Source organism: Leptonychotes weddellii, chromosome 9, assembly GCF_054177405.1.
Source record: "Leptonychotes weddellii isolate Sample4059 chromosome 9, ASM5417740v2, whole genome shotgun sequence".
Lineage (NCBI taxonomy): Eukaryota > Metazoa > Chordata > Mammalia > Carnivora > Phocidae > Leptonychotes > Leptonychotes weddellii.
In genome coordinates, this window is record NC_138377.1 from 74912393 (window position 1) to 74938405 (window position 26013).

Below are 26013 nucleotides of genomic sequence, written 5' to 3' on the forward strand. Positions count from 1 at the left end.
TCACAGGGAAAAGATGCAAAACTCCACCCGATGCTTAATGGGTCACAAAGAAAGCAGCTGGTTGGCATTCTCAGTGTGGCAGTTTTCTACCACTTATATGAGGTCCAATCATGGAAACAGAAAGTAGAAGGGCCAGGGGAGGGAGAAAAGGCTTGTTAATAGATACGGAGTTTTACTGCTGCAAGATGAGAAAGTCTTGAAATCTGTTGCATGGACAATGTGAATATGCAAAACTACTGAACTGTAATAGAATGTAATGGTAAAGATGATGATAGATTTTTTTTTTTTTTTTTTACCACAATTAAAATAGAAAATTTTTTAAAGGGAAAAAAAATAAAAAATGAACCACTAGATGCATAATTATCATATAGAAACTTAACCTCAAAGACTATATTCATAGTTTCTTAGTGTGGCTAATTTGCTATGGATTTATTTTTGCCATTTATTTTCTGACAAAAAATTTTTCATAGTATATATGCAGTTTATACAGTAAAAATTTTAAAGCCAGAAGGGAACTGGCCTAATATTTCCATCACTTTGAATGCTACTGCTGTTACTATGCTAGTATTTTTCATCTTCTAAAAAAATTAAATTAAAAAAATGTTGTTTGGTATTGGATTTTTTACTTCTCTTTTTATGCTGGCCTCATTCTTAAAAACTAGTATAATCCCCTTTATTGTTAATCTGTATAAATATGTAAAATTTCTCTCTCCTTTAATCTGGCCCACTTTAATAAGGTCTAATTTAATAAAAAAAGGTAATCTATAATAGAAAGGCTTTTGGTTGTCATATTGTATCATGGTCCGGTCTCCCCAACTCTTTGACAACAGAGTTGGTCTGGATCTCTGTATCTTCAAAACTTGGCAGAGTGGCAGGTATACAGCAGGCGTCTAATAAATGGCCGACAATGACAGTGATTCATCCATTCAGCAAGCATTTCCTAAAAGGCTATGTTACGGGCCCTACTCCAAGTGGATCAAGACATACGTCCAGAGCTCACAGAGCTCCTACACAGAGGAGACAGACGACTCACTGCATCCAGTGGGACAGTGTGGGGGCCATGACAGAGAAACCTGAAAGGGCTTTGGAAGCACCACGGGGGAAGTGATTCACTCTGCCTGCGCGTCAGAGAAGACTTCACAGAGGAAGTGCCACTGAACAGGGCCTTGTCACGTGAGCAGGACAGTGCTGGACAGAGAAGAAAAGAAGAGGCAAGAGCACAGGTGATGATGGCTCGGTGAGGGGAGTCCAAGACGAATGGAGTCTGGGTGAAGTGGTTCAGTTGAGAGCGTAAGTAAAAATGAAGTTTAAAATGCACACCACTGAAGAAGTTTAGTCTTTGTCCTGTCAGATGGTGGTTCTCCTACCCTACCTAGAAAGAACGCCCTCTTCCTCCCTCAGTATGTTAAGGCACAGAAACGTTTTTGAGAAACACTGCCAAAGGCACTGGGCACTAACAAAGGTTTGAAAACAGGAACTCTCACACTAGGGAATAGGAAGCATAGTTCAAGCATATTACACACATCTTCATCAATTCTACCGCAGGGAACACAAGCGCCCCCCAGAGCACCATGAAGCTTTTCATGAAGCTCTTAGCCCCTCCAACTTGTTAATATACATAATCTTGGGCCTTACAAAATACTGTCCTTTGGACTTTTCTTCCTTCTGATCTGTTCATCTCTAACCACCACCAGAATAATTACCCTAGAACATGATGCTTTTACCAAACATTCTACCAGTTGGGAATCTACTGGTATCTCAGACCTTTGCATGGGCCTCTAACAACCGGCCCTACCCTTATTCCTCTGTAATTCACATCACCTGTTTTAACCAGGTCAGTCTCTGTAATGTCATTTACTCTCAGTTCTGTCACAAATGAGCATTTCCAATCATTTTTTGAACTATTTTTTTCTGCCTAGAATGAAAGGAATTTTTCTTCAAGCCGAGTCCTAAACTCCCTGCCTGGTCTAGTCCAATCTTACCTATGTAATGAAACTTCTTACTGGCAAGTTGAACTTTCTGAATGACTGAATCTCAACTCATCCAATTTAACACCTTAAGCAGTGCCTTGTTTTCTCTCTTTATCCAAGATGTTATCCTTACCTCCCCAGCTAGAGTCTTTAAAGATGGCATGTCTGTATGCCCCACTCCACAGCAGTAACTATTTTTAAAATGCTCACTCTTCTGACTGAAAATGAATTGCTGCGAGGGTGGTCACACACTTCCAGGCAATACCACTGCTGAGAGCCAGGAGGCAGGGTAGGAGCAGAAACACCTAATGTGCCAGCCAGAGACTTACATCTAAATGCAATCTGCACCTCCAAGCTACAAAACAACAGAAGCAATAACCACCTGTCAAAAGCACATCAATACTGAGTTACATGTATTACAGGAATAAAGAAAGAATTGCCACTAATTTCCAAATGTAGTCTATCTGGCAGAGGACACAATAAAACCATTACAAAGAAGGTAAAACAAAAAGGACTCAGAAATAAAACTATATGGCAATAGACAATCACTTCCTAAAACACATAATTCTGTTTATATTTTTCCTCCTCTGGGGCAAAACCTGGCTTCCTACAAAAATCAGGATATCGCATTTTTAATAACTTTAAACACTTGTCTACTTCTAAGAAGGGGAACTGAGAGTAAATGACATTATAAACCACAGTCTGTGAAAGCCATAAACGGAATTCCATTCTGCAAGGATGACACACAACCCCGGCCCACAGTGGGAAATGGCTGCTATGGTGGTCTCACCCATGGCCACTGGTATGTCTGTCCAGTTCAAGGCACATTTCTGTGTGCAGATCCCCTCCTCATTGAGCACCACGGTGAGATCATCCTGACCCACAGCCACTTTTCCATCCGCCAGAGGTGCAACTAATGGCTCCAGCTGTTTTCCTGTTGGAAAGAGCTCTTTGATGGACCCTTTTCCATCCACCTATAGGAAGACACAAAGTGAGTCAACCAGCGTTCTCTTGCTAGAGGCATGAACACGGCCTGAAAAATCCAAATAAAACCCCGAACCTACAGAAGCCAATAATATTCCTTGTTTGGCATAAGGAAATATTATGGAGTTTGTTATGACAAATTTTGTCATCACAACATAGAACCAGTTCTCTTTTTCTCTAACACAGAGACAAGCATCTAACCTAGCAACTAACAATGTCAAGTGCTGGTGAGGATGCAGAGCAACTGGAACTCTCATTCGCTGCTGGTGAGAATGCAAAATGGTACAGCCATTTTGTTTGTTGGCTTCTTCTAAAGTTAAATATATACTTACCATACAACCCAATAATCCCATTCCTTAGGCACTTGCTGAAGAGAAATGAAAACTTATGTTTACACCAAAACCTGTACGCAAATGTTTATAGCAGCTTTATTCATAATGGCTAAAAATTGGAAACAACTTTGTCCTTCAACTGATGAATGGATCAACAAACCATAGTACATCCATACCATGGACCACTACTCAGCCATAAAGAATATAATGACACACACAATACAGATGGATGTCAAATGCATTATGCTAAGTGAAAGAAGCCATATTCAAAAGGCTACATACTGTACGATTCCATTTATATGACATTCTGGAAAAGGCAAAACTATAAGAGATGAAGAACAGATCAGTGATTACTAGAAGTTGGGGCATAGGAAAAGAGGTTGACTTCAAAGGGGCAGCATGAGGGCATTTTTTGAGTGATGGAACTGCTCGGAATCTTGATTGTGGTGGTGGTTACGTGACTCTAAGCATCTATTGGAACTGTACATCAAAAAGAATGAATTTTACTGTCTGATCTAAATGAATAATTTTTGAATAGCTCGGGCCAAACCAAGATTTCCCACCCTCAAAAAGAGGCTGGCAGCATTCAAGATAGTCAGAGGAAAGAGAGCCTACTCTCCAGCTTCTGGCTCTGTATCCCCAGCCCTCACAGACTTCTTTCAGCACCTATAGGCCTCACTGCTACTCTGCTCATCAGTCAGCTGGAGAGGAGCGACTCCTCTATGAGTTTGCAACTCTGATGCTGATAAAATCAGGATATTCCAACAATGTAAATATAGAACAAATATACTAACTAGATAAATAATGAATAGCTAACACGGTGGGGAGTAGGGAAGTGGGGAGAAATGGAGATGGGGGAGAAAGGCTTCTAGAATTGCCAAGTCTGGAATATGAGAGGGGTATAAGGCTAAGGAATTTGGATTATTCTATGAAATGCATGGTATATCAACCTATTCTACATACAGTATGCATAATGGAGGAGAAAAACCAATGTCATGGATATTTACCACTTAGGTTAAGAAAAAGAGGTTATAAAACAATGTGTATAACATGCTATTTTTGTAAATAGATGGAAGCTCATCTACCGAAAGTTTAACGGTGATTATTTCTGAGTGAAGGGATTATAGGTGATTTGTACTTTCTTTATCTTGCTTATTTATATTTCCTTATTTTTTATATTAACATATGTGGTTTTTGAAATTTAAAAAAGAAGTAAAAATAATTTTTAAAATAAATATACTAAAAGATTTTGGGTTGCAGGAAACTCAAAGTCTTAAAAATACTTAAGTTAATACTCGGGGCGCCTGGGTGGCTCAGTTGGTTAAGCGTCTGCCTTCGGCTCAGGTCATGATCCTGGAGTCCTGGGACCAAGTCCCACATCGGGCTCCCTGCTCAGCGGGGAGCCTGCTTCTCCTTCTCCCTCTGCCTGCCTCTCCCTCTGCTTGTGCTCTCTCTCTCTCTCTGACAAATAAACAAAATCCTTAAAAAAATAATACTTAATACTAAAATTAGTTTATAATTCCTGAGCACTGAAGCCTTAAGATGACACTCCATGGTAATGCTGTTGAACGGAGGCAAGCAGCCCTAATTATCTGTTCCAAAAATTAGATACAGGATATGGATAATTCATTATGTAGAGAATTGAGAGTTGATGCTGACTGGCATCAGACATCTATTTGTAGAGATGCTGAGAAGCATAAAAAAAAATAACCAAACATACAAACACAAACCCTGTTACGCCAAAACACCACTTAAGGCAGTCTCTTGACCTGTAGTTCAAATCACGTGATCCTATCCCCCAGGTAAATGGATGATATATGCAAAAGAATAAGTTTTACCCTTATTAGGTAGTAGTCTCTCTTGAAACCCACACAGATAGAATTTTCGCACCAGGCCATGGACTTGGGCACATCTGGTACACTAAAGTCCCCCTGAAGAAAGAAAGCAAGAGTTCAAATGGAAAGACGTTAAAAGAAAAAAAACAACAACAACAACAAACTATGACTTTCCTGTTATTCTGCCTCCACTCTGCAAAATCACCCTCATTCTCATCTAAACACAAGTCTGTAAGTGCAAGGCCGGGAAACCACCTGTAACAAAAATTTATGTCACCCATGAACTGGATGACTAGATGCCTTTAGAAAAGGTGAAACCCACTTTGAAATAAACCAGTCTGTATAAACGTTGCAGAACTGGATTACCACTGCCTCTGAAGATCAGGAGACTGACGAGTGGCGGTGAACAGGCTCCCCTGTACTCACGGCAGAGCCTTCATCCGGACAGAGCTCTAAGACTGAAGGCCCTGACCTTCAGTATTACTGAAGAGGAAGCCTTTCAAGCTTTGGACTTCACCTGCAATTCATGGAATTCCCTGTCCTTCCAGAAGTAGAGCTGCAGCTTCTTTTTCACGGCCACACACATCCGCAGCACCTCCTCACCGGTCTCTGTGTGCTGGGAAGAGACACCCGGAGCAAATGAGGATATGTATGCGATGACTCCATAACTGAGTGACAGCTAAATTCAAGATTTTCTACCTTGAAATGGCTACTAATCTGAAAATCCCCTGTAATACAAAGTCACCCTTGCCAGACAAACTGAATAGAAGAACACCATTTTTCTAAGACATTCTTAGAAACAAGAGGCTGAGGAGCACTTCCTCCCCAAGGGCTGCTAGCCAAAGACCCCAACCCCAGCAAATCTCTAGGACATTCATAATTCACACAGGAAAATCCCAGGGCAGGCCTTCACCTATGTAACCGCTTACTCCTTTTTTTCTTAAATGTTTCTCACTCATGGCTGTCAATACATGCTGGTCAGGGATCAGCATGTGTCAGTGGCCATTTTCAATCTCTTAAAGAGGGAGGAGAAGAGAAAGGTCTAAGCATAAAACAATGCATTGTCGATGTAGACCACAAAGGCTAAAAAGTGATCTAAGCTGAGTAGAAGGGTAAGGCAGATTTTGAATAATGTAAGGATGATGAATTGGCACAAATAAGAAATGTCTTTCTCAAATGACCAAAAAACCCCTATAGACAAAGAATACAATAATATGTTCAGAACAAGTTCAACTTAATGTCCCATTGCTATGTTCGTGATACTGGTTAAGTCTGGATTTCCCCACTAATGGTTTGTCCATGGCAAAGGCTTTTAATCGTGGGTTAGTTGGTCTGGTGCTCTAATTAGCACAAACACGGGGAACCCAAATGTTTCCCCTTCAGACCACATACAAAGGGGGAAATTTCTCTAAAACAGTCCAAAATCAAACACTTTCTCTGGAGTCTCTGCTGGGTTCGCATATCAATGTTATTCTTCCCACCTAATGGTAGGAATAATATAAGAAAGACCCTATTTATTAAAACATGAAGTCAAATTTCATCTTGCCTACACTTACCTGGAGGTCACATGTGAACAGTGAGGCTCCCTTTGCCTTTGAAACCGTAGTGATTTGTTGAAATGTCAGTAAGTCATGGACATAAATGTTATTTTCTGTTTGGAAGGAGGAATAATAACAGTATAAATTATCACAATTCTCTACACACACAAAAATAACTAATGATGAGAAGAACCAAATGGTAAGTGTTGGTTGAAGATGTATCTTTGGTTTCACTAACAATGATTTATTCTGGCCTATTATCAGAATTACATTACAAAATGTTAGAGGTCACTTTTGTTCCTTTAAATTCGGGCTGGCTGAAGCAGAAGAGCTCTCTCGCTACCAAAGCAATCTTACACTCTGTCTTTCTCAAGTCTGGAAATTCGTGATGCAATATTTGTACAAGAATAGACTCTCAAAGCTACTTCCATTAGGAGGCCTCAGCGGAAGAAAGGAAATCCTCTGTGGATTTGGTACAATCCCATGGCAAGGATTTCTTTTCTGGCAAAGCAAGCAAAATAATTTCACTCGGGCCTCCTACCTAGTTTTACTCCTGAAGATTTAGTTACTTTAAATGTTTCTCTCTCCACCTAGAAACTTAGTTTAAAATGATTCTACCATTTTGGCCCTGGGCTGAACAGTACAAAGCATGAGGCAAGTTTCCAGTCCTCTGTTTGTTAAGAAAAGGCCTTGCTGGCTGCCTTCAACTGAATCTATGGCTTTTCAAATGAGGCCTGAATAGTCTGGCCTTGATGGGTCTCTCCCCTATCTCTTGCCACTCTGCCACTCTCCACCACACTTCCTAGGTCTGGCCAGACTCCAGGGCCTCTGCTTAAAATGCTCTGCCTTCCTCTCTCTTCCTGTCAAAATCTTAATCATCCACTAGATGATGTTGTCTTTCCCATTACTAAGATCCACAACATTTTTTATAAATTTCCACTGTAACTTACCACACTGTATCATGATTACTTTCTGTCATTTCAGTCTTCACAATCAGAACATAATTTCAAAGACAGAAACCATGTCTCATTCAACTTGGTATCCCCAATGCCTAGAGCAGAGCTCAATAAATATCTGCTAGATGACTGAATAAGTGAATGAATGAATGAATGACACTCCATGGAGAACAGAGCTCAAGTTTATGAGGGATGCTGTTGCCTTTAATACCTGTGTACCCTGCTGTGTCTGGTTTGGAACAGGTCAGTTTCATTGTCTATCAAATTAACCATAAAGAGTGATTAATCAGGTCATAACTTTTGTTTTTTGACACAGGAGATATAACTGCAACCCCTTTTCTTACCTAACAAGCTGACCAGAATCTTAAACTGGGAAACCACATGGATCTGGAAAAGAACAAATCATTAGACTCAATTAAACATTTCCAACAAGGCTTAACAAATGTTCATTTAAGTACAGTACTAAAAAGGGACTAAAGAGTCTATGCCAATGACAGGGATCTGACTGATATTTATGTGCAATCGCAATTTCTGCTCATTATAGAGGATCTCAGGCACATGATGGATGAACCCAGATCCCTGAATAAATGGGAGAACAGACAGCAGAAGATTCAGAGTTAATAAATAATGTTATCAAAGTTCTAGCTTTGACAGGGTCTCATGGAAGTCAAATATTCTTGTAGTTACCACTATCACTGCCTACCTGCTGAATCTTTTTGGAGAAGTTTTTATTGGATTTCTCTAGTGTCACTTCAAACCTGTTGCAACCTATGGAAAAGAAACAAACATTCACAGTTCCAAACATGTAAAAATAACCACAACAAAAAACGCTGCTCCACATTCCTGCAGGAATCTAAAAATTCCTAAAGACTGGAAGCTGGAGATCTACACTAGACAGCTGTCTTCACTGAGTACAGGAAGCTGCTTTCAATTCCAATTTTAGAACAGAGGGTTTCATGCACCTTCACTTGGCATTAGCAGAAAGAATCATACCACAGAAATTCACTGAAGCTGCCAAGGTACTTGTGAGTCTGAAGGTCTTATCCTATAAAACAGTACCTTGGTTAAGTGTTTGTAAAAAGTAACAGTCAAATACCAGAGCCCAAGCAATGAAACCCTGCCTGGAGCATCCTTAGATCTAGACCAACTAAAGCCCAGCAGCTACCCTATGTCCTGCATCATGGGACACAGCAAACACTCAACACTATCCCCTCAGCTAAAGCAATTTAATGCATCTACACTTACTGCTGCTCTCAGGAGATGCTACATTGGTTGGCACTGTTACAAAAAGGGAAGAAAGTGACATACCATAAAAACACGTGATGCCCGCCTTGTGGAGATGACAAAAACATTCAGCCTCAAAAGTCACCAAAAGGTCAAAAAGAGAATAATCATCATAATAATTACAGCAGTTATCACAAACTAACCAATAACTAAGTGCCACGTTCTGGGTTTAAAAATTTATATATATTCCCTATAACCTCACAACTACTCCCCCAAGAAGTCAGTATTATTATTCCAATTTCGTATGTGAGGGACCTGACAGGTCAAGTAGTTAGGTAGCCATCAGGGAGAGACAGCCCAGAAGCAAACTTGGGGCCGACTGTAAAGCCCGTGTGCTGAGCCGACACCCTGCCACCTGCCTCCCAGCTTGTGAAGAGACTGTTCACACTGCTGACCCCAAGCTGCTCCCCACAGCTAGTGTGGTCCATGGCTCAGAAGTCTGTGGAGCGTCTCCGAGGCAACCACAAGGGCCCGTGCCACCAAAGCTGGTCTTACTTCTTCCACATGTCCCTCAGCAGAGGAGATGAAGGGGCTCTGGAGTTGCGGGAAATTCAGAAACATGCCCTCTATTCTGCCATTATATTTCACAAGAAAAAAAAATTCAGCCACTTCCTGCTTGATAAACAGTTCTGTATCTGAAAAGGGCTTTATTATTACTTCCAACAATTCTCTTCATAAGTAGAATTATCTAGGACTGAGATTCTCAAACTTTGTGGTGTCAGGATTCCTTCACAGCCTTAAAAATTATTGAGAATCCCGGGGCGCCTGGGTGGCTCAGTCGTTAAGCGTCTGCCTTCGGCTCAGGTCACGATCTCTGGGTCCTGGGATCGAGCCCCGCGTCGGGCTCCCTGCTCTGCCGGAAGCCTGCTTCTCCCTCTCCCACTCCCCCTGCTTGTGTTCCCTCTCTCGCTGTCTCTCTCTCTGTCAAATAAATAGAAAAATTAAAAAAAAAATTATTGAGAATCCCCAAACTCTAACATGGGTTGTAGTTATCAATGTATACCACAGTAGAAATTAGACTGAGAAAATTTTAAAATGTATATTTATTAACTCATTTTTAAATATTAGTGAACTTAGTTTTGACCTGGTAAACCTTCTGAAAGGATCCTGGGGACCCCGTGAGGTCTACAGACCACACTTTGAGAACCACTGCTCTAAGGTGACGGCACCACTGAAGTAAACCTGAAACTGTTAAGACATTTGATGTGAGCTAATCTAACACCTCTGTTTAAGAGAGGAGTAAAATGAGGCCTAGAGGCATTTCTGAGCCCAAAGAAGATGACTCACATCTGATCCCAAGTCCCCTTAATTCCAGCCTCTCCATGACATCTTATCATCCTCTCTCTTTCCTCAGAAAGACAGTCTGGTTGCAGCCCTATTTAGGTTTGGAATATCTCAAACTTAGAAACCAAGTTAGTTCTATGGCTGATTCATGGAGGCCCAAGTCTATTTCTATTTCGGGCCATAAACAGGCAAGAGCTGAGCCAGAACTGAACTGTTCTCTAAGGGTATAGGGAGAAGTCAAGTTTCTGATCAGAGCTTGATTCCCAATTGTCTAAGGCCGGTGGCACTGCTACTGAAGTTACCTATGCAGAAATTGAGCCCCAGGAATTAAGGTCTCAAAAGTCACATGGTGAACTCATCACAGGGCATGGAATAATCACCACCAAAGTTCCAAGTCAGATTAGCACTAATATTACCAGTTTCAGTCTATACTGTGTTGAGATTTACTCTTATAGTCTAGTTTTCAATTCCCTACCATTTATATAGCAATGACCTATCAAACAAATCATGTTACCTTGGTATTTAGTATTTGATGCTACAAAGAACTGCTTATCTACTGGAGTAAAGAATATTAAGCTCTCTTATCTCCCTGCCCTGCACAGTATCTGAGCCTATGGTGGATAGTCAAATCATGGTTGTCAAATGCTGAATAAAATCCAAGGCAAGCTTAATTTTTAAATTATAGTCTAATAGGTGTCACAGAATCGAAATATTCTGGCCCTGAGAACTAAAAATTTACAGCAAGGGCAAGCAAAGTACTGCCCCAGGGCCAAATCCAGCCCTCAACATGTCTTTATAAATAAAGTTTTGTTGGAACACAGACACGCCACTCCTTTGCACGCAGTCTATGGCTGCTTTTGGCTAAAATAGCAAAGTTGGTAGTCACGACAGAGATCTCAGAGCTTACAAAGCCTAAACTGTTTATTTTTTGGGCCCTTTTGGGAACAAGTTTACCAACCCGATTTAAAGGAAAGTTGAAAAACTTAGAAATGAAATACACCCTCTGCTTTGACTTCTGGTTTCTCTTTCTGACCAGGTGCCTTCCTCTTTCCTTATTCCACCGGTGATGGGTAGTAGAATAGGTCCCCCCAAAATATGCCACTTTGGGATAAGGATTATTTTGAGCTGAAGGGAACTGAGAAGAAGCAGATAAAGAAAGGCTCTCTCCCTACCTCTAATTTTGCCTAAAAACAGAACATACATTTACAAAGGTGTCCGTCCTCCCCTCTCTACCACGGACAGAATTTAATCAGTGGAGACAGCTCTAGACCCTCATCAGCCCAGAGAGGACACCAGAGCAATCTATAAACAAACTTTACTTACTCATCCTTATTCCGTTAGTTCCCCCATGTGTCTGCCTTCTAACAATTTGCCATCCTAGAAACTCAAAGTCCTTTTCCTTTGTCTTATCCCTTCTCTAAAAATTTGTTGTTCATTTGTTAAGATGTTATACAAGCCCAAATTCCAACCACCCCTTTGAGTTACCCATCACTGAGTGTTCCCATGTGTATGTGTAATACACATGTAAATACACTTGTTTGTTTTTCCCCTGTTAATCTGTCTTTTGTCAGTCCAATTTACTTACATGTTCCCACCCAAGGAACCTAAAATGGGTAGAAGGAAATTGTCCCCACATGCCCTAGAAAGATGTCCTTTTTTCCCATGTTACCCTTGCTCCAGGCTCCACTCTTACCTTAAGCTATTTACTACAGAAAGTTTATTGGGTTGAAAGTTATGAAATTTATTTTTTTCTAATATAGTCAAATAATGACAATTTCATACGGTTTAACACACTCTGGCATTAACAGCAGATTTCTCCAGACTGGAGCTCCAAGGTATATTATCCAAACACATCAATTTTCCATAAAGAGAACATAGAAATAAGATCACAAAAAGGAAGTGAGGTGCTTTTTCCCCCCAACAGAGGAAACCCTAACAAAATAAATTTCAAATACTTTAGTTATTATTCTACATTTTTACTGATGAAGTCACATTTGATTGGAGCTTTACTTTTCAAAGTCCTTGCATCTGACCCCAACAATTTTGTGAGACAGACAGTTTATAGAAGAGGAAAATGACATTGGAAAGGACCTACTCAGGCATTCGGCCAAGGAGAAGGAAAGCTGGGCTCAAACCCAGGCCTCCTCTCTCCTAGTCCACCCCTCACAAGTTAACAAAAGTTATTAAATCAATGGTTCCTAATTTTGTTTCTTACTACCACATCATTTACACAAAAATCTTATTCACATCAGTAATATGTCTTATTTCTGACAGTGAGTCTCCTAGAAGCAAGGAGGGGAGGAACACTCAACCTCACCTACCAGATCAGGATAGGGGAATAGACTCTGAAAAAAAAAAAAAAAAACCTAGAGATTTTCTCATGCTTCTCCCCACTTTCCCACTGTACTACTTTCAACCCCAATCATTTTTAATGGCCCAGGAATCACTGATTTCACAGTTGTATACTAGCTATCATAATTTTTTGCATGAGTAATAAGTCACCTCTCTCTTGATGCTGGAGAGCTGCCACTTACCAGTGTCCTTCCGGATCCTATAGAGAAGAAGATGTCCTTGTTTGGTGCCAACAAGAAGCCATTCCTCTGGAAGAGAAAAGAGTGATGAGAAAGGTCAATCAGCTTTAGTTAAAACCCTATTTCTTGAGCTGGGGTTTGTAATCAGAAATCAAAGGGTCAAGAAAATGAATTGCTTTTGATAGCTGGTGTTTTGCAAAGCTAAGGAATATTTATATTCAAGAAATGTTTGAGGGGACGCCTGGGTGGCTCAGTCGGTTAAGCGTCTGCCTTCAGCTCAGGTCATGATCCCAGGGTCCTGGGATTGAGTCCTGCATTGGGCTCCCTGCTCCGCGGGGAGCCTGCTTCTCCCTCTGCCTCTGCCTCTCTCTCTCTCTCTATCTCTCATGAATAAATAAATAAAATCTTTAAAAAAAAAAAAAGAAATGTTTGAGAACCAACCCATCAAAAAAGTATCATCACTGACCCATTACTGATGCAAAATATCCCTGCCTTCAGTGTTTCAAAATTAAACTGACCAAAAATAGGATGAAAATTTATAAAATTATAAAATGGATAGTGTAAACATGAAACTAGGAAACTAATATCAGAAACAAAACTAAACGACATCCTTTAAAGGTTTAATGCTTTTACTTCAGGGAAAATAAGAAGTGCCAAGAATTCATCATTTTAAAAGATGGTCTAGCAGATAAAAACAAGTGTTGACAAAGAAGTGAAGAAATTGGAACCCTCACACGTTGTTGGCAGGAATATAAAATGGTGCGGTCACTCTGGAAGACCATCTGGTTGTTCCTCAAAAGATTATACACAGAGTTGTCACATGACCCAGCAATTCTACCCTTGGGCATATACACAAAAGAAATGAAAACATATGCCCACACAAAAACTTGTACACAAATGTTCAGAGTGGCAGCATCTGTAACAGCCAAAAGGTAGAAACAACCCAAATGTCCATCAACTGATGAATGGATAAACAAAATGTGGCAAATCCATACAATGGAATATTAGCCAGCCAGTAAAAGGAATGAAGAGCTAATACATGCTATAATAGGGATGAACCTGACATTATGCTAAATGAAAGAAGCCAGACAAAAAAGGCTACATTATGACTCTATTTATATGAAATATCAGAATAGTCAAATCTATAGAGACAAAAAGATTAGTGGCTGCCTAAGGTTGGTGGGTTTACAGGAAAATGGGGGAATAAATACTAACGGGTATGGGGTTTTTTTTAGGGTGATGAAAATGTTCTAAAATTGTGGCAATACTTGGACAACTCTGTGAATGTACTAAAAACCACTTAACAGTACACTTTAACTGGGTGAATTGTATGATAGGTGAATTACATCTCAATAAAGCTCTTATAAAAAAAAAGAGAGAGATGGTCTAGGCCAGTGGTTCTTCGGTATGTATCAGAATTATTTGAGGATTTGTTAAAACAGATTGCTGGGCCCTGCCCTCAGTTTCTGATTCAGTAGGTCTTGCAATGGGCCTGAAAACGTCCATTTCTAACAAGTTCTCAGGTGATGCTAATGCTGTTTCAAGGACTACATTTTGGGAGACACTGGTCTATGCTAAAAGAGGCTCCAAAAAGGGTTTAAATAATTACCCTGATAGATCTGTATTAACTCATTAAGGGAAGTTAAGCATGTACAGACACTTCTGAGCTTTTGGATAGTGTAAAAGGTCATTCATCCCTTGTATAAACTCTCTTGATCGTCTACAAGATAAAATATTGGATAATGGTACAAACTGTTAACTTTATTGAGCATGTATTGCACTCCAGGAAATGCTAAGCACATATCATATGTTACTTCATTAATCCTCACAACTATCCTTTGAGGTATGTTCTTCTTATAAATCCCCATTTTATAGATGAGGAAGTTGAGGCCTAGGGGATAAGTAATTTGTCCAGAGTCATACATGGAGGAAGATGTGTGTAGAAGCGTCAGGATGTAACCACAAGCTGTGATGCAATGTGATTACAAAGGCATCCTATGTCAAAAGAATGGGTGTTGGCCAGAGGTTGTCTGAAAGGCACTGGTTGTATTTATAAAAACAGGTCAGAAGCCTGTTTTTCCAGGTTGATGTCCTTAGTCTTCCAGAAAAATATAGTGATTCTGACTTCTTTCGTGTTTTAAAGCAAAGGCAGGACACAGAAAGTAAGAGTGTGTGCTCTTAATGACATAAGAGAAATGAGAAATAACACTAGCTCTAAAGGAAGGTTGGAACACTACATCAAAAACTAATGATGTAATGTATGGTGATTAACATAACATAATAAAAATAAATAAATAAAGGAAGGAAGGTTGGTGATTTATGTTGGAGGAGAACATAGAAAGCAAATGAAGCAAGGTTGGAGATTTATGTTGGAGCAGAACGTAGAAAGCAAAAGAAGCAAGTTCACAATGCTTGCTTTGTAAAAGATACTGTGCTTAGAGTTCTACTTATAGATATCACTGTATTGAGCAACTGGGAATACTGAAGTTGATTTTCAGGACACCCACTGCTATTTCAGATATAAATAAAATGAGGTAGAAATTTTTTTAACTCACTTGTAACATACTAAGAATCTATAACCAAAAGGCCAAAAGAATACTCACCATCTTCCCCATTCTTTCCTCCCTACTCTGCTCCCCAAATCCCTACCAGCTCCTGTTTTTGTCTCTTTTAACAGCCTCATCTTAACACTCAGGTCTGCAAGGCCTATCAATTTTACCTCTACAAGGTACCTCACAACAGCCATATCCCAGTCCCTCCAGGGACCCCTGTGATGGCCTCAACTGCTCTCACTATACGTGTTCTTCCACGTTTGCTGTACGTTACTTAGAGCACGTCTGTGATTCTGTCACACTGGGGCTTAAATCCTCATGAAGCTGCACTACCAAAATAATGAAGTCAAACTCATAAGCATGACATTCAAGGGTCTACTTTCCATTTTTATTGAAATGTTTACTTGCCAACAGATGTTTCTTATCAAATGTCTATTGGTCAGAAAACAGAATCAGACAAATTCATTAAAATTAACAAAATTTTTAATTGAGGTTTTATTTAACCCTTTTCACATTTTCATTTGAAGGTGCTGAGGAAAAAATGCATTTATCACACATGTAAAGTATTGTAACAACTTTCCTTTAATTAGTAAAAGCACCACATACACATTCCTAATCCTCACACTCCCAAGGGAAAACAGCGCATCACCCCAGATGCACTAATGGCACACAACCTTGAAGAGACTTGCTTTGGTTAGAGAAGTCAGGGGTGGGGGTGGGGGTGCGGCGCCTGGGTGGCTCAGTCGATTAAGGTCTGCCTTCGGCTCAACTCCCGGGATCGAGCCCCGCATAGGCTCCCTGCTTACTGGAGAGACTGCTTCTCCATCTGCCCCTCACCCACCTACTCCTGCTCTCTCTCTATCTCTGAAATAAATACATAAAAACTTTGAGAAAAAAAATTAATTAAAAAAAAGTCAGTGGGGGCTCGGGTGACCAGATGACCCGACCCATGTTGGGTCTCCACATTCTATGACATGTCATCATATAATACAATCATGGATACAAAACACAGAGAATGAGAGACTTGCAGAGCCAACACAGAGTGGGGTAGACAGTCCCTTCTGAGATTCAACACAGCAAATCAGAAAGTGGAACACACTACAAAAACGGTGTAGTCTGTGGGTAACACATATATAAACAAATGTGAATCAGCCCTAGAGAATTCCTGACAGCCTAATCCTGAGCCACAAGGCTGGACTTTATTCCTCCTGCAAAGTGAGTAGGTGCTGGGCCATCTTGCTCATAATTACCCTAATGAAGCTCCGTCGTCCAACAGTACAACCTAGTCCAAGCTCATGTGATGAACAATTCCATCCCTGGCCCAATGCTGACCACTGCAGGGAATACAGAAATGAAAAAGGTAGTGGTCACTTCCCTCTTCTGGGTCATAGGGCAAAGAACAGTGTTCCTTAAAGCATAAGCCTTTTTAGCTGCATCCAAATCACCTGAACTTATTAAAAAATGCACATTCCTGAGTGCCGTTCTCAGAGATTCTGACACAATAATTCTGTAGTGGTGACCTGAAATCTGCATTTTTTAAATCCAATTTTTTAATTATATGATGCATTTATGTAGTTTCAATGTTAAAACTGTGGGAAGTCTGGCTTCCATCCTTGTCCACTCTCCCTGTTTTCTCCCTCTGCTATAGGCAACCATCTTAGTCCTTTTTATCCTACCATTTCTTTGGAAAATAGAATGATTGTGTAGACACACATACATACAAACATCTGCATTTTTTTTTTTACAGGTTCTGAATATATATTAGAGTTTGGGAACCAGGGTCCAGAATCAGACATGATTTACTGGATATGTGACCTTGGAAAAATTACTTAAATTCTCAGGTTATTCCTCTGCAAAATGGAGTTATTATTTCATAAAAGTTTAAAAAAGATAAGTGCTCAATAAATGGAAGCTATTACTATTAATATCATCATTTATTCATTCATTCATTCCTTCATTCAACAGAAAGATTTAATGAATACCCATTATAAGGAACTATTCTAGGAACTACAAATAAAGCAATGTACAAAACAAAGCTCCTGCTCTGAAGGAATTTTCTAATAATATAACATAAAATAGCATTAGGCAGCAATCCATGAGAAGAAGAAAGATAAGGCTGAGGAAGAGAATAGCACCTTGTCTTTTATATAGCATCGTTAGGGAAGGTCTTGTTGATTTATGTGACATTTCAGCAGACATCTGAAGGAAATGAGGAATGAGGCATGTAATATTTAGAGCAAGAGAGTGCCAGGCGGAGGAAAAGAACAAGTGCAGAAGCCCCGAGGTAGGTACATGCTTTGTGTGTTATGGAACAAGGAAGACTGTGTGACTAGTAGGAGAATGGAGCAAGGGGTAAGAGCACAGATGGGGTAGATGAGGGGAAGTAACCATAGGCCTGATTATGTCATATGTAGAAAGCACAGCAAGGACTTTGGAACTTATTCTAGTTGTGACAGGAAGCTATGAAGGGTTCTGAGTAGAGGAGAGATGCGATCAGATTAAGTTTTAAAGGGATCACTCTTCCTCTGTGTGGATAAAAGATTGAAAGTGGCACAATGACACACAAACGGTGATCAGTCAGAGGACTACTATAGTAATTCAGATGAGAGAGGTGGTGCTTTCATCAGAACAGAAATAGTGCAGATGGAGAGAAGTGACTGGATTCTAGACTTATTCTGGAGGTGGAGCAGACAAGACTTGCATATGGACTGGATGTGGTGTATAAGAGAAATGAAGAATGATTCCAAAATCATCAGCAAAATGGGTAAACAGAAATGTCATTTGCTGAGATGTGGGATACAGGGGGACAAGCATGTTTTGGGAGAGTGGAATCAAGAACCATTAAGGCCATGCTATTAGACATCCATATGAAGGTGCAGAAAAAGCAGCTGGATTCTACAACTCTGGAGTTTAGGGAGAAGTCATCATCAGTATCCTCATTTCCATTTCCCAAGAGATGGATTATGGTGTCTCTCGAATATTGTCTAGCCCTGCATGATCTGGCTTCAGAAGGTTCCTGGATGAATTTTAGGTAAAAGGGGTAACAACTAGATATAGCAACATTCACTGCTGCTTAAGTCCAGAAACAGTTTTGAGTCAAGAGGTGGTAAGTAGCCTCTTGTAGCCCAATACCTACCATAACATCCTAGAAGATAATAAGCATTTCTCATGTAGGGTGGGAGATCAAGGTAGACAGAGGTACCTAGCATTTCCAAACTATCTTTCTGAAAAGCTCAAGTACAGGGAATCTTTACTGTGACAAAGTAGATTGGTGAGAGGCTGAGATACATGTACTATTAGTTCCATAGGGTATCAGTCAAGGATTCTGGCAAGCTAAGCAAAGCATTGTAAGCAGCTGCATTCACCCTTTCCAGAAGCGTATGTCCTAGGCTGAGGTGGGTACCCCTCCTCCATGTTTCTGTAATAGGCAGCATATGACTCCAGTATCATTTATCTTGTATCATAATCTGTTCCTATGACTTTGTCCCTCACTGTGTGTCCTAGGAGCACAGGCAGTTTCTTACTCACCCTTTTATCCTTGTCTTTAGCAGAGAACCTGGTCCATATAAGCATTTAATACATATTTGATGAAGAATTAGGAAAATGTGTCCCTTTGTGCAGTGTCAAGTCTTTCATTTTTTAAATTTCTTTTCTCCTCTATTTAAATTTTTGCTGAGCATTTAATAACAGAAAATGGAGGTTTTCTTGAGATATCTGGAGGAAGCAAGGTTCTCTCCTTAACCCAAGGGACTAGCACAGCTTACTGTGGGGGTGTGATTGTAAAGAAGCCCAGGGTTGCTAGAGGCAAGATTGTGCACATCAACATGAAGAGCTGTAGAGAAAGCACCCTACTGAAAAGGCTGTGAGGAAGTCTGCAAGACTGCCTGGGTGGCAATGTCCGTAAGTGATGCAAAAGATGCCAGCCACCACCAGATTCCACCAGGCCCATCTTGGGTACCTAACTCAGTATAAGATCTGATTAAGAGTTCTGAACCACCTTTTTATGGCCCTTGATTTCTAGCAACTGGACATTAACAAAAAAGACTGAAATTATTTGTTTGGTCTTTCATGACTGTTATCAGACACAACCACTCTAAGAGCATAATGTTCATAATTAAAAGTCAAGGTTTAGACCCCTGAAACCATTTGTATTCTAGAGCATACAAGAGATGCCAGACCCTGCTTTCTGTACTGGCCAATCCCAAGAGGATTACACAAATTTTTAATAGGTTAGGTTTCATGATAGCCTCAAATGATGCTCTTCTACCTACATAGTTAGGTAGCTTGAGCACTTTGAACATAAGGCAATCAACCACTTGGCTAGACTGTTTAGAACAACAACGTGAGTTACCTACAGTAATGAGAAGTAAACGATGAGTGATCACTAAGGGAAAAAAGGCATATGGTGTTAACGCATTTAGTGCCCCCCAAATAGTGTTGCTTTTCATCTAGAAAACAACAGAATCATCTGGACAAGTCAGGCCCCGGGCAAGTTGAAAACTCCCCAGTGCCTGCCCCTCCAAACTGAAGACTTATTGGGAATCGAAAGGAGCCAAAGCTGAGCAGTCAATAAGAAAAGCTCTACCGAAAGCAAGAGTCGTACCTAAAATGACTGGGTCCCTGAGGATTGCCCAAACAGTCCCACTGCGCTCGCTGTCTACAATACTATGCCCTCCCTCATCCCAGGTTTCTTTCGGACAGAGTCCGACCGGAGTTCATACAGTCAGATGCCTGTCCACTTTCCCAGCCTTGTGAAAGGTCGGAACAGCTTCTGCGCTGACCCCGCCTCGGCCCCTCGGGCCCTCAGCTCACCCCAGGCAGCCAGACAGTCGATCTGCAGAGGCAGCTTTTCTAGTATTGGCACTGGCTCGAAGGCGTCGTGCATGGCGGCGAGCAGTCACCACAGCAGTCTCACCCGGAATGGGCCGGTCCGGTCCTGGGCCGGGAACCAGCCCACTGAAAGGGCCAACCGTGAGGCTGGACGGAGACCCTAGCTACAGGCCGTACGACAACACAGCCGTCAACACCTGACTTCCTTCCGGGCTAAACCCGCCTCTTCCGCAGAAGCCCCGCCCCTTCCGCCCCAGCGCCTTTGAGGAATGCGCCGGCGCTTGGGTCCCCGCCTTCCCCCGGGATCCAAGTCACGGAGCCAATTAGCGATATAGGATTTAACAAAAAAGGGGTAAAAAAATCTTACGACTGTTTCAGGCAGCGAATTTGGGCTTTGGCTTGCTAGCCAGGATGGAGATCTGCCATTTAGGAAATTAGCTGTGACGTTTAAGAAAACAAAGTCTGGAGATTATCTGCAAAAAGATGGCAGTGTTCCGCACTAACCTAGCGTTGTGGGCGCTTAGCAATTCCTGACCCACTCTATAAACACCCAGTAAATGGTGGTTTTTGCGTTACCATTATAATCTCAACCAGTTCAAGTATCTTACCCTTTTTTAAAGGTCGTTCTAGGGCAGTAGTTCTCAAAGTTGATCCCTACACCAGTAGCATCAACACCACCTGGGAACGTGTTAGAAATGCAGTCTCAGGCCTCATTCGTGCCCTACCGAATCAGAGTATCTGGAGTTGGGGGGTTCAGCAGTCTGTGTTTTAGTAAGTCCCCAAAGTGAGTCCATGCACTTTAAAATTTGAAAACCACCGCAATGAGGTGAATTTGGCAACTCCACCCCCCCACTGCCCCCACAGGAAATAGGAGGTAAGTCATAAAAGTAAGCATTTGGATCTAAAGCAAAAAAGTTAATGAAAAAGGGGGTGAGTCTATGATAAGAAGTAAAAAAAATGGCCTTGGTCAGTTTATTTATTACCCCCTCCTTCACTTCATTTTTATACAATGGCAGTTTCTTCACTTGTAAATTAGGATAGTTGTCCCATCTTTACCAAATGCTATGTCTGATAATCCGGTGAAATATTTTCAAAGTGTTAATACTAACACAAAAATTGCTAAATAAATCAAGTGTTGTGGCTGATTTTCACCACAGAAAATGAACACCTTGAAAATTCAGAATTGCCAGCTGCTGTCCTCGAAGAAGGCCTAATACCTAATAGTTTCAGGCCCAAGGACTAAGAACTAAATAGATCAACATAATACTATAAATTACTTCAGAACCAGTTTTAAGAAATAATACACTGTATCTAATCACAGTGACATAACCCATTAAGAGAAAACAGAATTATCAAGTCCCAGCCTACATAATTTACTATACACTCCTGCTTAGCACAATATGATTTTTTCCCTAGCCTTAAGTCAACATCTACCCACCGTCAGAAAATATTTGACCAACTATCTTGCTGCATTACAACTATTTTTCACTTGCTAAGTTTCAGTATGGAAGAACAGAAGCACACAATAGTACCAATAGCCTTTTGCTAGTGGGTTAACCTGAGAATATAGTCAGTTCTTCATATTGTTCCTTAGATATATTGCCCAGGTGATTTTTTTTTTTTTAAATCACCACAGCAAACAGCTATAGAGAGATGTTAAATAAATGTAAACACTTTCACTATTTTATGAGTTAGTAAAGATTGCGGTCATGTGGTCCCTGGTTTCACAATAAGACGATGTAGAACAAAAACCATGGAAGGAAAATTCCCACAAGAGTTTAGGAGGAAGAAGGGTCTTTAGAGGCAAGTCCGAAAAAAAATGAGGAAAATATATTAATTTTGTTAAGACTTTTTTATATTAAAAAGTGGCATGAACTTTCTACGTAGAACAAAAATCTTGGGAAGGCAAAATTGGACAAAACCATTAAAACAGAAATATAGTGCTTCAAATGAATCCCATCACCTTGTGATGTCTCTTATAAACAGTCTCTAAACCAACACCAGGTATAAGAACAGTCAATCCTAAAGAATGAGCAGCAGTCCAGGGCCTCCACACTACTTCATGCAGGAAAAACTGTTTCAATTAAGCCAGAAGGACCTGTTTCCTTTGTATTAGCTCCTGCTTAAGCATTACAGTTCCTTTAGCAGGGCGCTCACTCACAAGCACTTAGATGGAGTGCCTCTTTGCATCTAGTGCAACACCCAGTGAATGGCATGAAGGCAAACAAAGCATTGCCTAGGATTCTGCAATGCCGCCGCCCTTGGAGGCTTACAAAACAGTAGTTAAAAGTTCTGGAGTGTGCACCACATTGCCAGCAATGGGATGTGTCACAATAGCAGATGTCAAGAGTTAAGCTAATATTTCTCTCTAAAGTACATCTGAAATAGAAAAATCTTTAATATACACCATTTGTAAACAAAATTGCACTTGATTTTTTTTAAATGGTCTGAATCATACTGTAACAGGTTTCTTTCTTGCACACTCTTCTTTTTGTTCTAAATCATCGATAGAACCATGGCTCCTTAACTCAGGATTCTTTTTGTCTCCAAACTACCTCTGCAAGAAGTCTTGGCTTCTCAGGAAATGGAAAAATAATTAACAATTTCCCCCATCACCTATGTAACTCCCTAAATAAATAAAAATTATAGGAAGTTGCTCCTGGAGATTACATATTATGGCGTTGATGTCATAGTTCTTTAGAAGATGTTAAACTTTTTAGTTTGATAGATTAAACAATTTAAACATTATAGAAGGCTCAGGAACAACACACATAAGTTGCATAAACATCCATGTCTGGGTGTGGGAAGAAAAGGGGCATCAATGTTGTAAATAAAACACTTGTAGATTTTTCTCATCCTATGAACTTGTTTTCAGTAAGATGTTCTCCTTGTTCTGACACCTCTCACCAGCTCCAATGCACAAAGGTCAAGGAACAGATCAGGTTTCACTGCCTCCTTTAATTCCATGGAGGAGTGTAGAAGATTAACACAGAAGCTGATCTCTTCCCAGGTATTGCCCATCTTCAACTGCACATCTTCCCATTTTTTCTTACTCCATTTTGGACCTTTCAAAGTGTGTGATCATTCGTTCCTAAGGAAAAAAGAAAACGTTTTTTCTAAGCATTTTAAATGGTCTACATTCCAAATATCTTCTACAAAGATGACACACACACATTTCCCACAAGTACTTTTGCTTACGTCCATTAAACAGTTAGAAACGGTTCCTAACTGGGGTGCCTGGGTGGCTCAGCTGGTTAAGCATCCAACTCTTAATTTCGGCTCAGGTCATGATCTCAGGGCTGTGAGATCAAGCCCTACTTCAGGCTCCATACTGGGCGTGGAGCCTGCTTAGGATTCTCTCCCCACCCACCCACCCCCCTCTCTCTCTCTCTCGCCACCACACCCCGCTTGCACTCTTAAAAAAAGAAAGAAAGAAAGAAAGAAAGAAAGAAAGAAAGAAAGAAAGAAAGAAAGAAAGAAAGAAAGAAAGAAAGAAAGAAAGAAAGAGAAAGAAAGAAAGAAAAAGAAAGAAAGAAATGGTTCCTAACTATCTGTGAAGATTTTGAAACATAAGATGTCCAGGCCCCACCTAAGATTAACTGAATCAAAATCTCTAGGTTTCTGGACATTAAATCAAAGATCAAAAGGAACTATGTATTTGAGTCAAAGAAAATGAATAAATAAATATCTACTTAAGATTAAACTTAAATGAAAATGTGTACCTCCTCTGATTCACGAATTTAACTTGAAGAAAAAGTCAAGGATGTGGACAAAGATTTAGCCAGAAACATTTCTACTGCAAAACTCAAAATTATGACAAAATAGTAGAAAGAATTAAATGTCCAAAGATATAGGACTGCATAAACAACATTATGGTATATCCTTATAATGAAATATTACATATTCATTAAAATTACATTTAAAAAAAAGCTCTAGAGATTTGTTGTATACAACAACGTGCATATAGTTAACACTTTGCACTTAAGAATAATGAGGATGGTAGATTTTATGTATTTTCATAGTTTTTTTAAAAAAGCATGTTAAGGCAGAGCCTGGGTGGCTCAGTAATTAAGCGTCTGCCTTAGGCTCGGGTCATGATCCCAGGGTCCTGGGATCGAGCCTGCATTGGGCTCCCTGCTCTGTGGGAAGCCTGCTTCTCCCTCTCCCACTCCCCCTGCTTGAGTTCCCTCTCTCGCTGTGTCTCTGTCAAATAAATGAATAAAATCTTAAAAATACCACCCAGGCACCCCAAAAATAAAAAGCATGTTAAGAGGCATCTGGGTGGCTCAGTCTGTTGAGCATCCAAATCTTGGTTTTGGCTTAGGTCATGATCTCTGGGTCATGAGATTGAGCCCCATGTCAGGTTCTGCGCTCAACAGGGAATCTGCTTGAGATTCTCTCTCCCTCTCCCTCAGCCCCTCCCCCGACTCATGCTCTTTCTAAAAATAAGTAAATCTAAAAAAATTAAAAAATAAAAAGCACGTTAAAAATTATGTCTGATTAGAAAATAGTACTTAGGGGTCCCTGGGTGGTTCAGTCGGTTAAGCGTCTGCCTTCGGATCAGGTCATGATCCCAGGGTCCTGGAATTGAGCCCCATGTTGGGCTCCCTGCTCAGTGGGGAGTCTGCTTCTCTCTCTCCCTCTGCCCCTCTTTCTCCCTCTGCCCGTCCCCCCCCACTCATGCTCACGAGCAAGCTCGTTCTCACTCTCTCAAATAAATAAAATCTTAAAATAGTATTTATAGTATGCCATTTCAATTAAGAAAATTAATGTACTACCATTAAATTTCTTTTCTTATGTAATTTTTTTTACCTTAGAGTTAATATTTTTCATTTTTGTTTTGCTTCATTTGCTAAAAGTACATTATCACAAATTTATACTGAACTCTGACAGAACTGTAAATATATTTTCAAAATGATCAATTACATCAGCTAATCTATCCTTTTCACTTTTTTTCTTAGAACTACTCCTCCTGAAGCTCTCTGGTCTGCTCCATTGTGGACTGGATGCCCTCCAAGACTGTTGCCCAGCTATCACTCTTGGAGTTTCTTACATCATCATCCTGGGAATTTATCCTTGCCTCTCTGTTGGACCCTTATTTCCTGGATCCCGAGTCTTTTTCTTTTTAGTTCTCTCATTTTGTAAAGAACACTTTCTACTACTTTTTTGAGACTGCACACATAGTATTTTATTTCCTGCATGACTAAAAACATCTTTATTTTACCCTCATATCAACAGTTTAGGTGAATATACAATTCTAGGTTGAAAATAATTTTCCTTACAAATCAAAGACATTGTTCTATTATGTTCTAAATTGCAAAGTTGAGGCTGGAGAGTCTGATGCCATTTTGATTCCTGGTCCTTTAAAACTTGTTTCTCTTATAATTCATTTAAGTTCTTATTCAGTTCTTGAAAGGTTTTCACACAGGGAAATATGAACAGATGGGTGAAGTCAATACCACCAAAAATACTATAATAAACCTGTATTGCCATAAACAGCCCAACGGGGTTTTACATACTCAGCCTTCTCTGCCTGAAATATAGCGGTGGCTGGAGAGCTAAAGTCACAGGGAAGCCCCGAAGGCAAACTATTAGCAGACGCCCTCAAGAAGGAGATTTGGGAACTGCAGAATACACCATAGAAAGCAAAGTGTTACAAAGAAAGGTAAGTTTAATTCTGCATGATAGAGTTCTCAGTTATTTCAATGCACAGAACTGCTAAGGAATTTGACATTGTGTGCTACATCACACAGCAGGTCAGTGGGAAATGAACAATCATTTTTTAGCAGCCAATCCAAAACAATGAGTTAAAATCAGGCAGATGCTTTCAAAGGGCTTTCTAAAATCAAGAGGGTCTAGAATAACCTAATATTCAGAACGAAAGACATGTCCTCCAGTCTGATCATGTATCTCAGGA

General features: G+C 40.3%; 2 protein-coding genes across 5 annotated transcripts in view; both read right to left on the reverse strand.

Annotated features, from left to right (window-relative positions):
- Positions 1–20322, reverse strand: part of VPS39 (VPS39 subunit of HOPS complex) — a 47853-nt gene extending 27531 nt beyond the window's left edge. Inside the window, exons 1-8 of the mRNA XM_081830992.1 lie at positions 20079–20322; positions 12718–12783; positions 8319–8383; positions 7960–8002; positions 6678–6772; positions 5639–5737; positions 5125–5217; positions 2761–2944 (exon numbers count right to left, since the gene is read on the reverse strand). Of these exons, the coding sequence (XP_081687118.1) occupies positions 2761–2944; positions 5125–5217; positions 5639–5737; positions 6678–6772; positions 7960–8002; positions 8319–8383; positions 12718–12783; positions 20079–20151 (718 nt within the window). The 5' untranslated portion in view covers positions 20152–20322. The remainder of the gene's footprint in view (positions 1–2760; positions 2945–5124; positions 5218–5638; positions 5738–6677; positions 6773–7959; positions 8003–8318; positions 8384–12717; positions 12784–20078) is intronic.
- Positions 20323–21929: 1607 nt separating this feature from the next.
- TMEM87A (transmembrane protein 87A) overlaps positions 21930–26013 on the reverse strand; it is a 43629-nt gene continuing 39545 nt past the window's right edge. For all 4 annotated transcript variants that reach the window (XM_081831004.1, XM_081831001.1, XM_081831002.1 and 1 more), the window contains exon 20: positions 21930–23187. In XM_081831004.1, the coding sequence (XP_081687130.1) occupies positions 23146–23187 (42 nt within the window). In that variant the 3' untranslated portion in view covers positions 21930–23145. The remainder of the gene's footprint in view (positions 23188–26013) is intronic.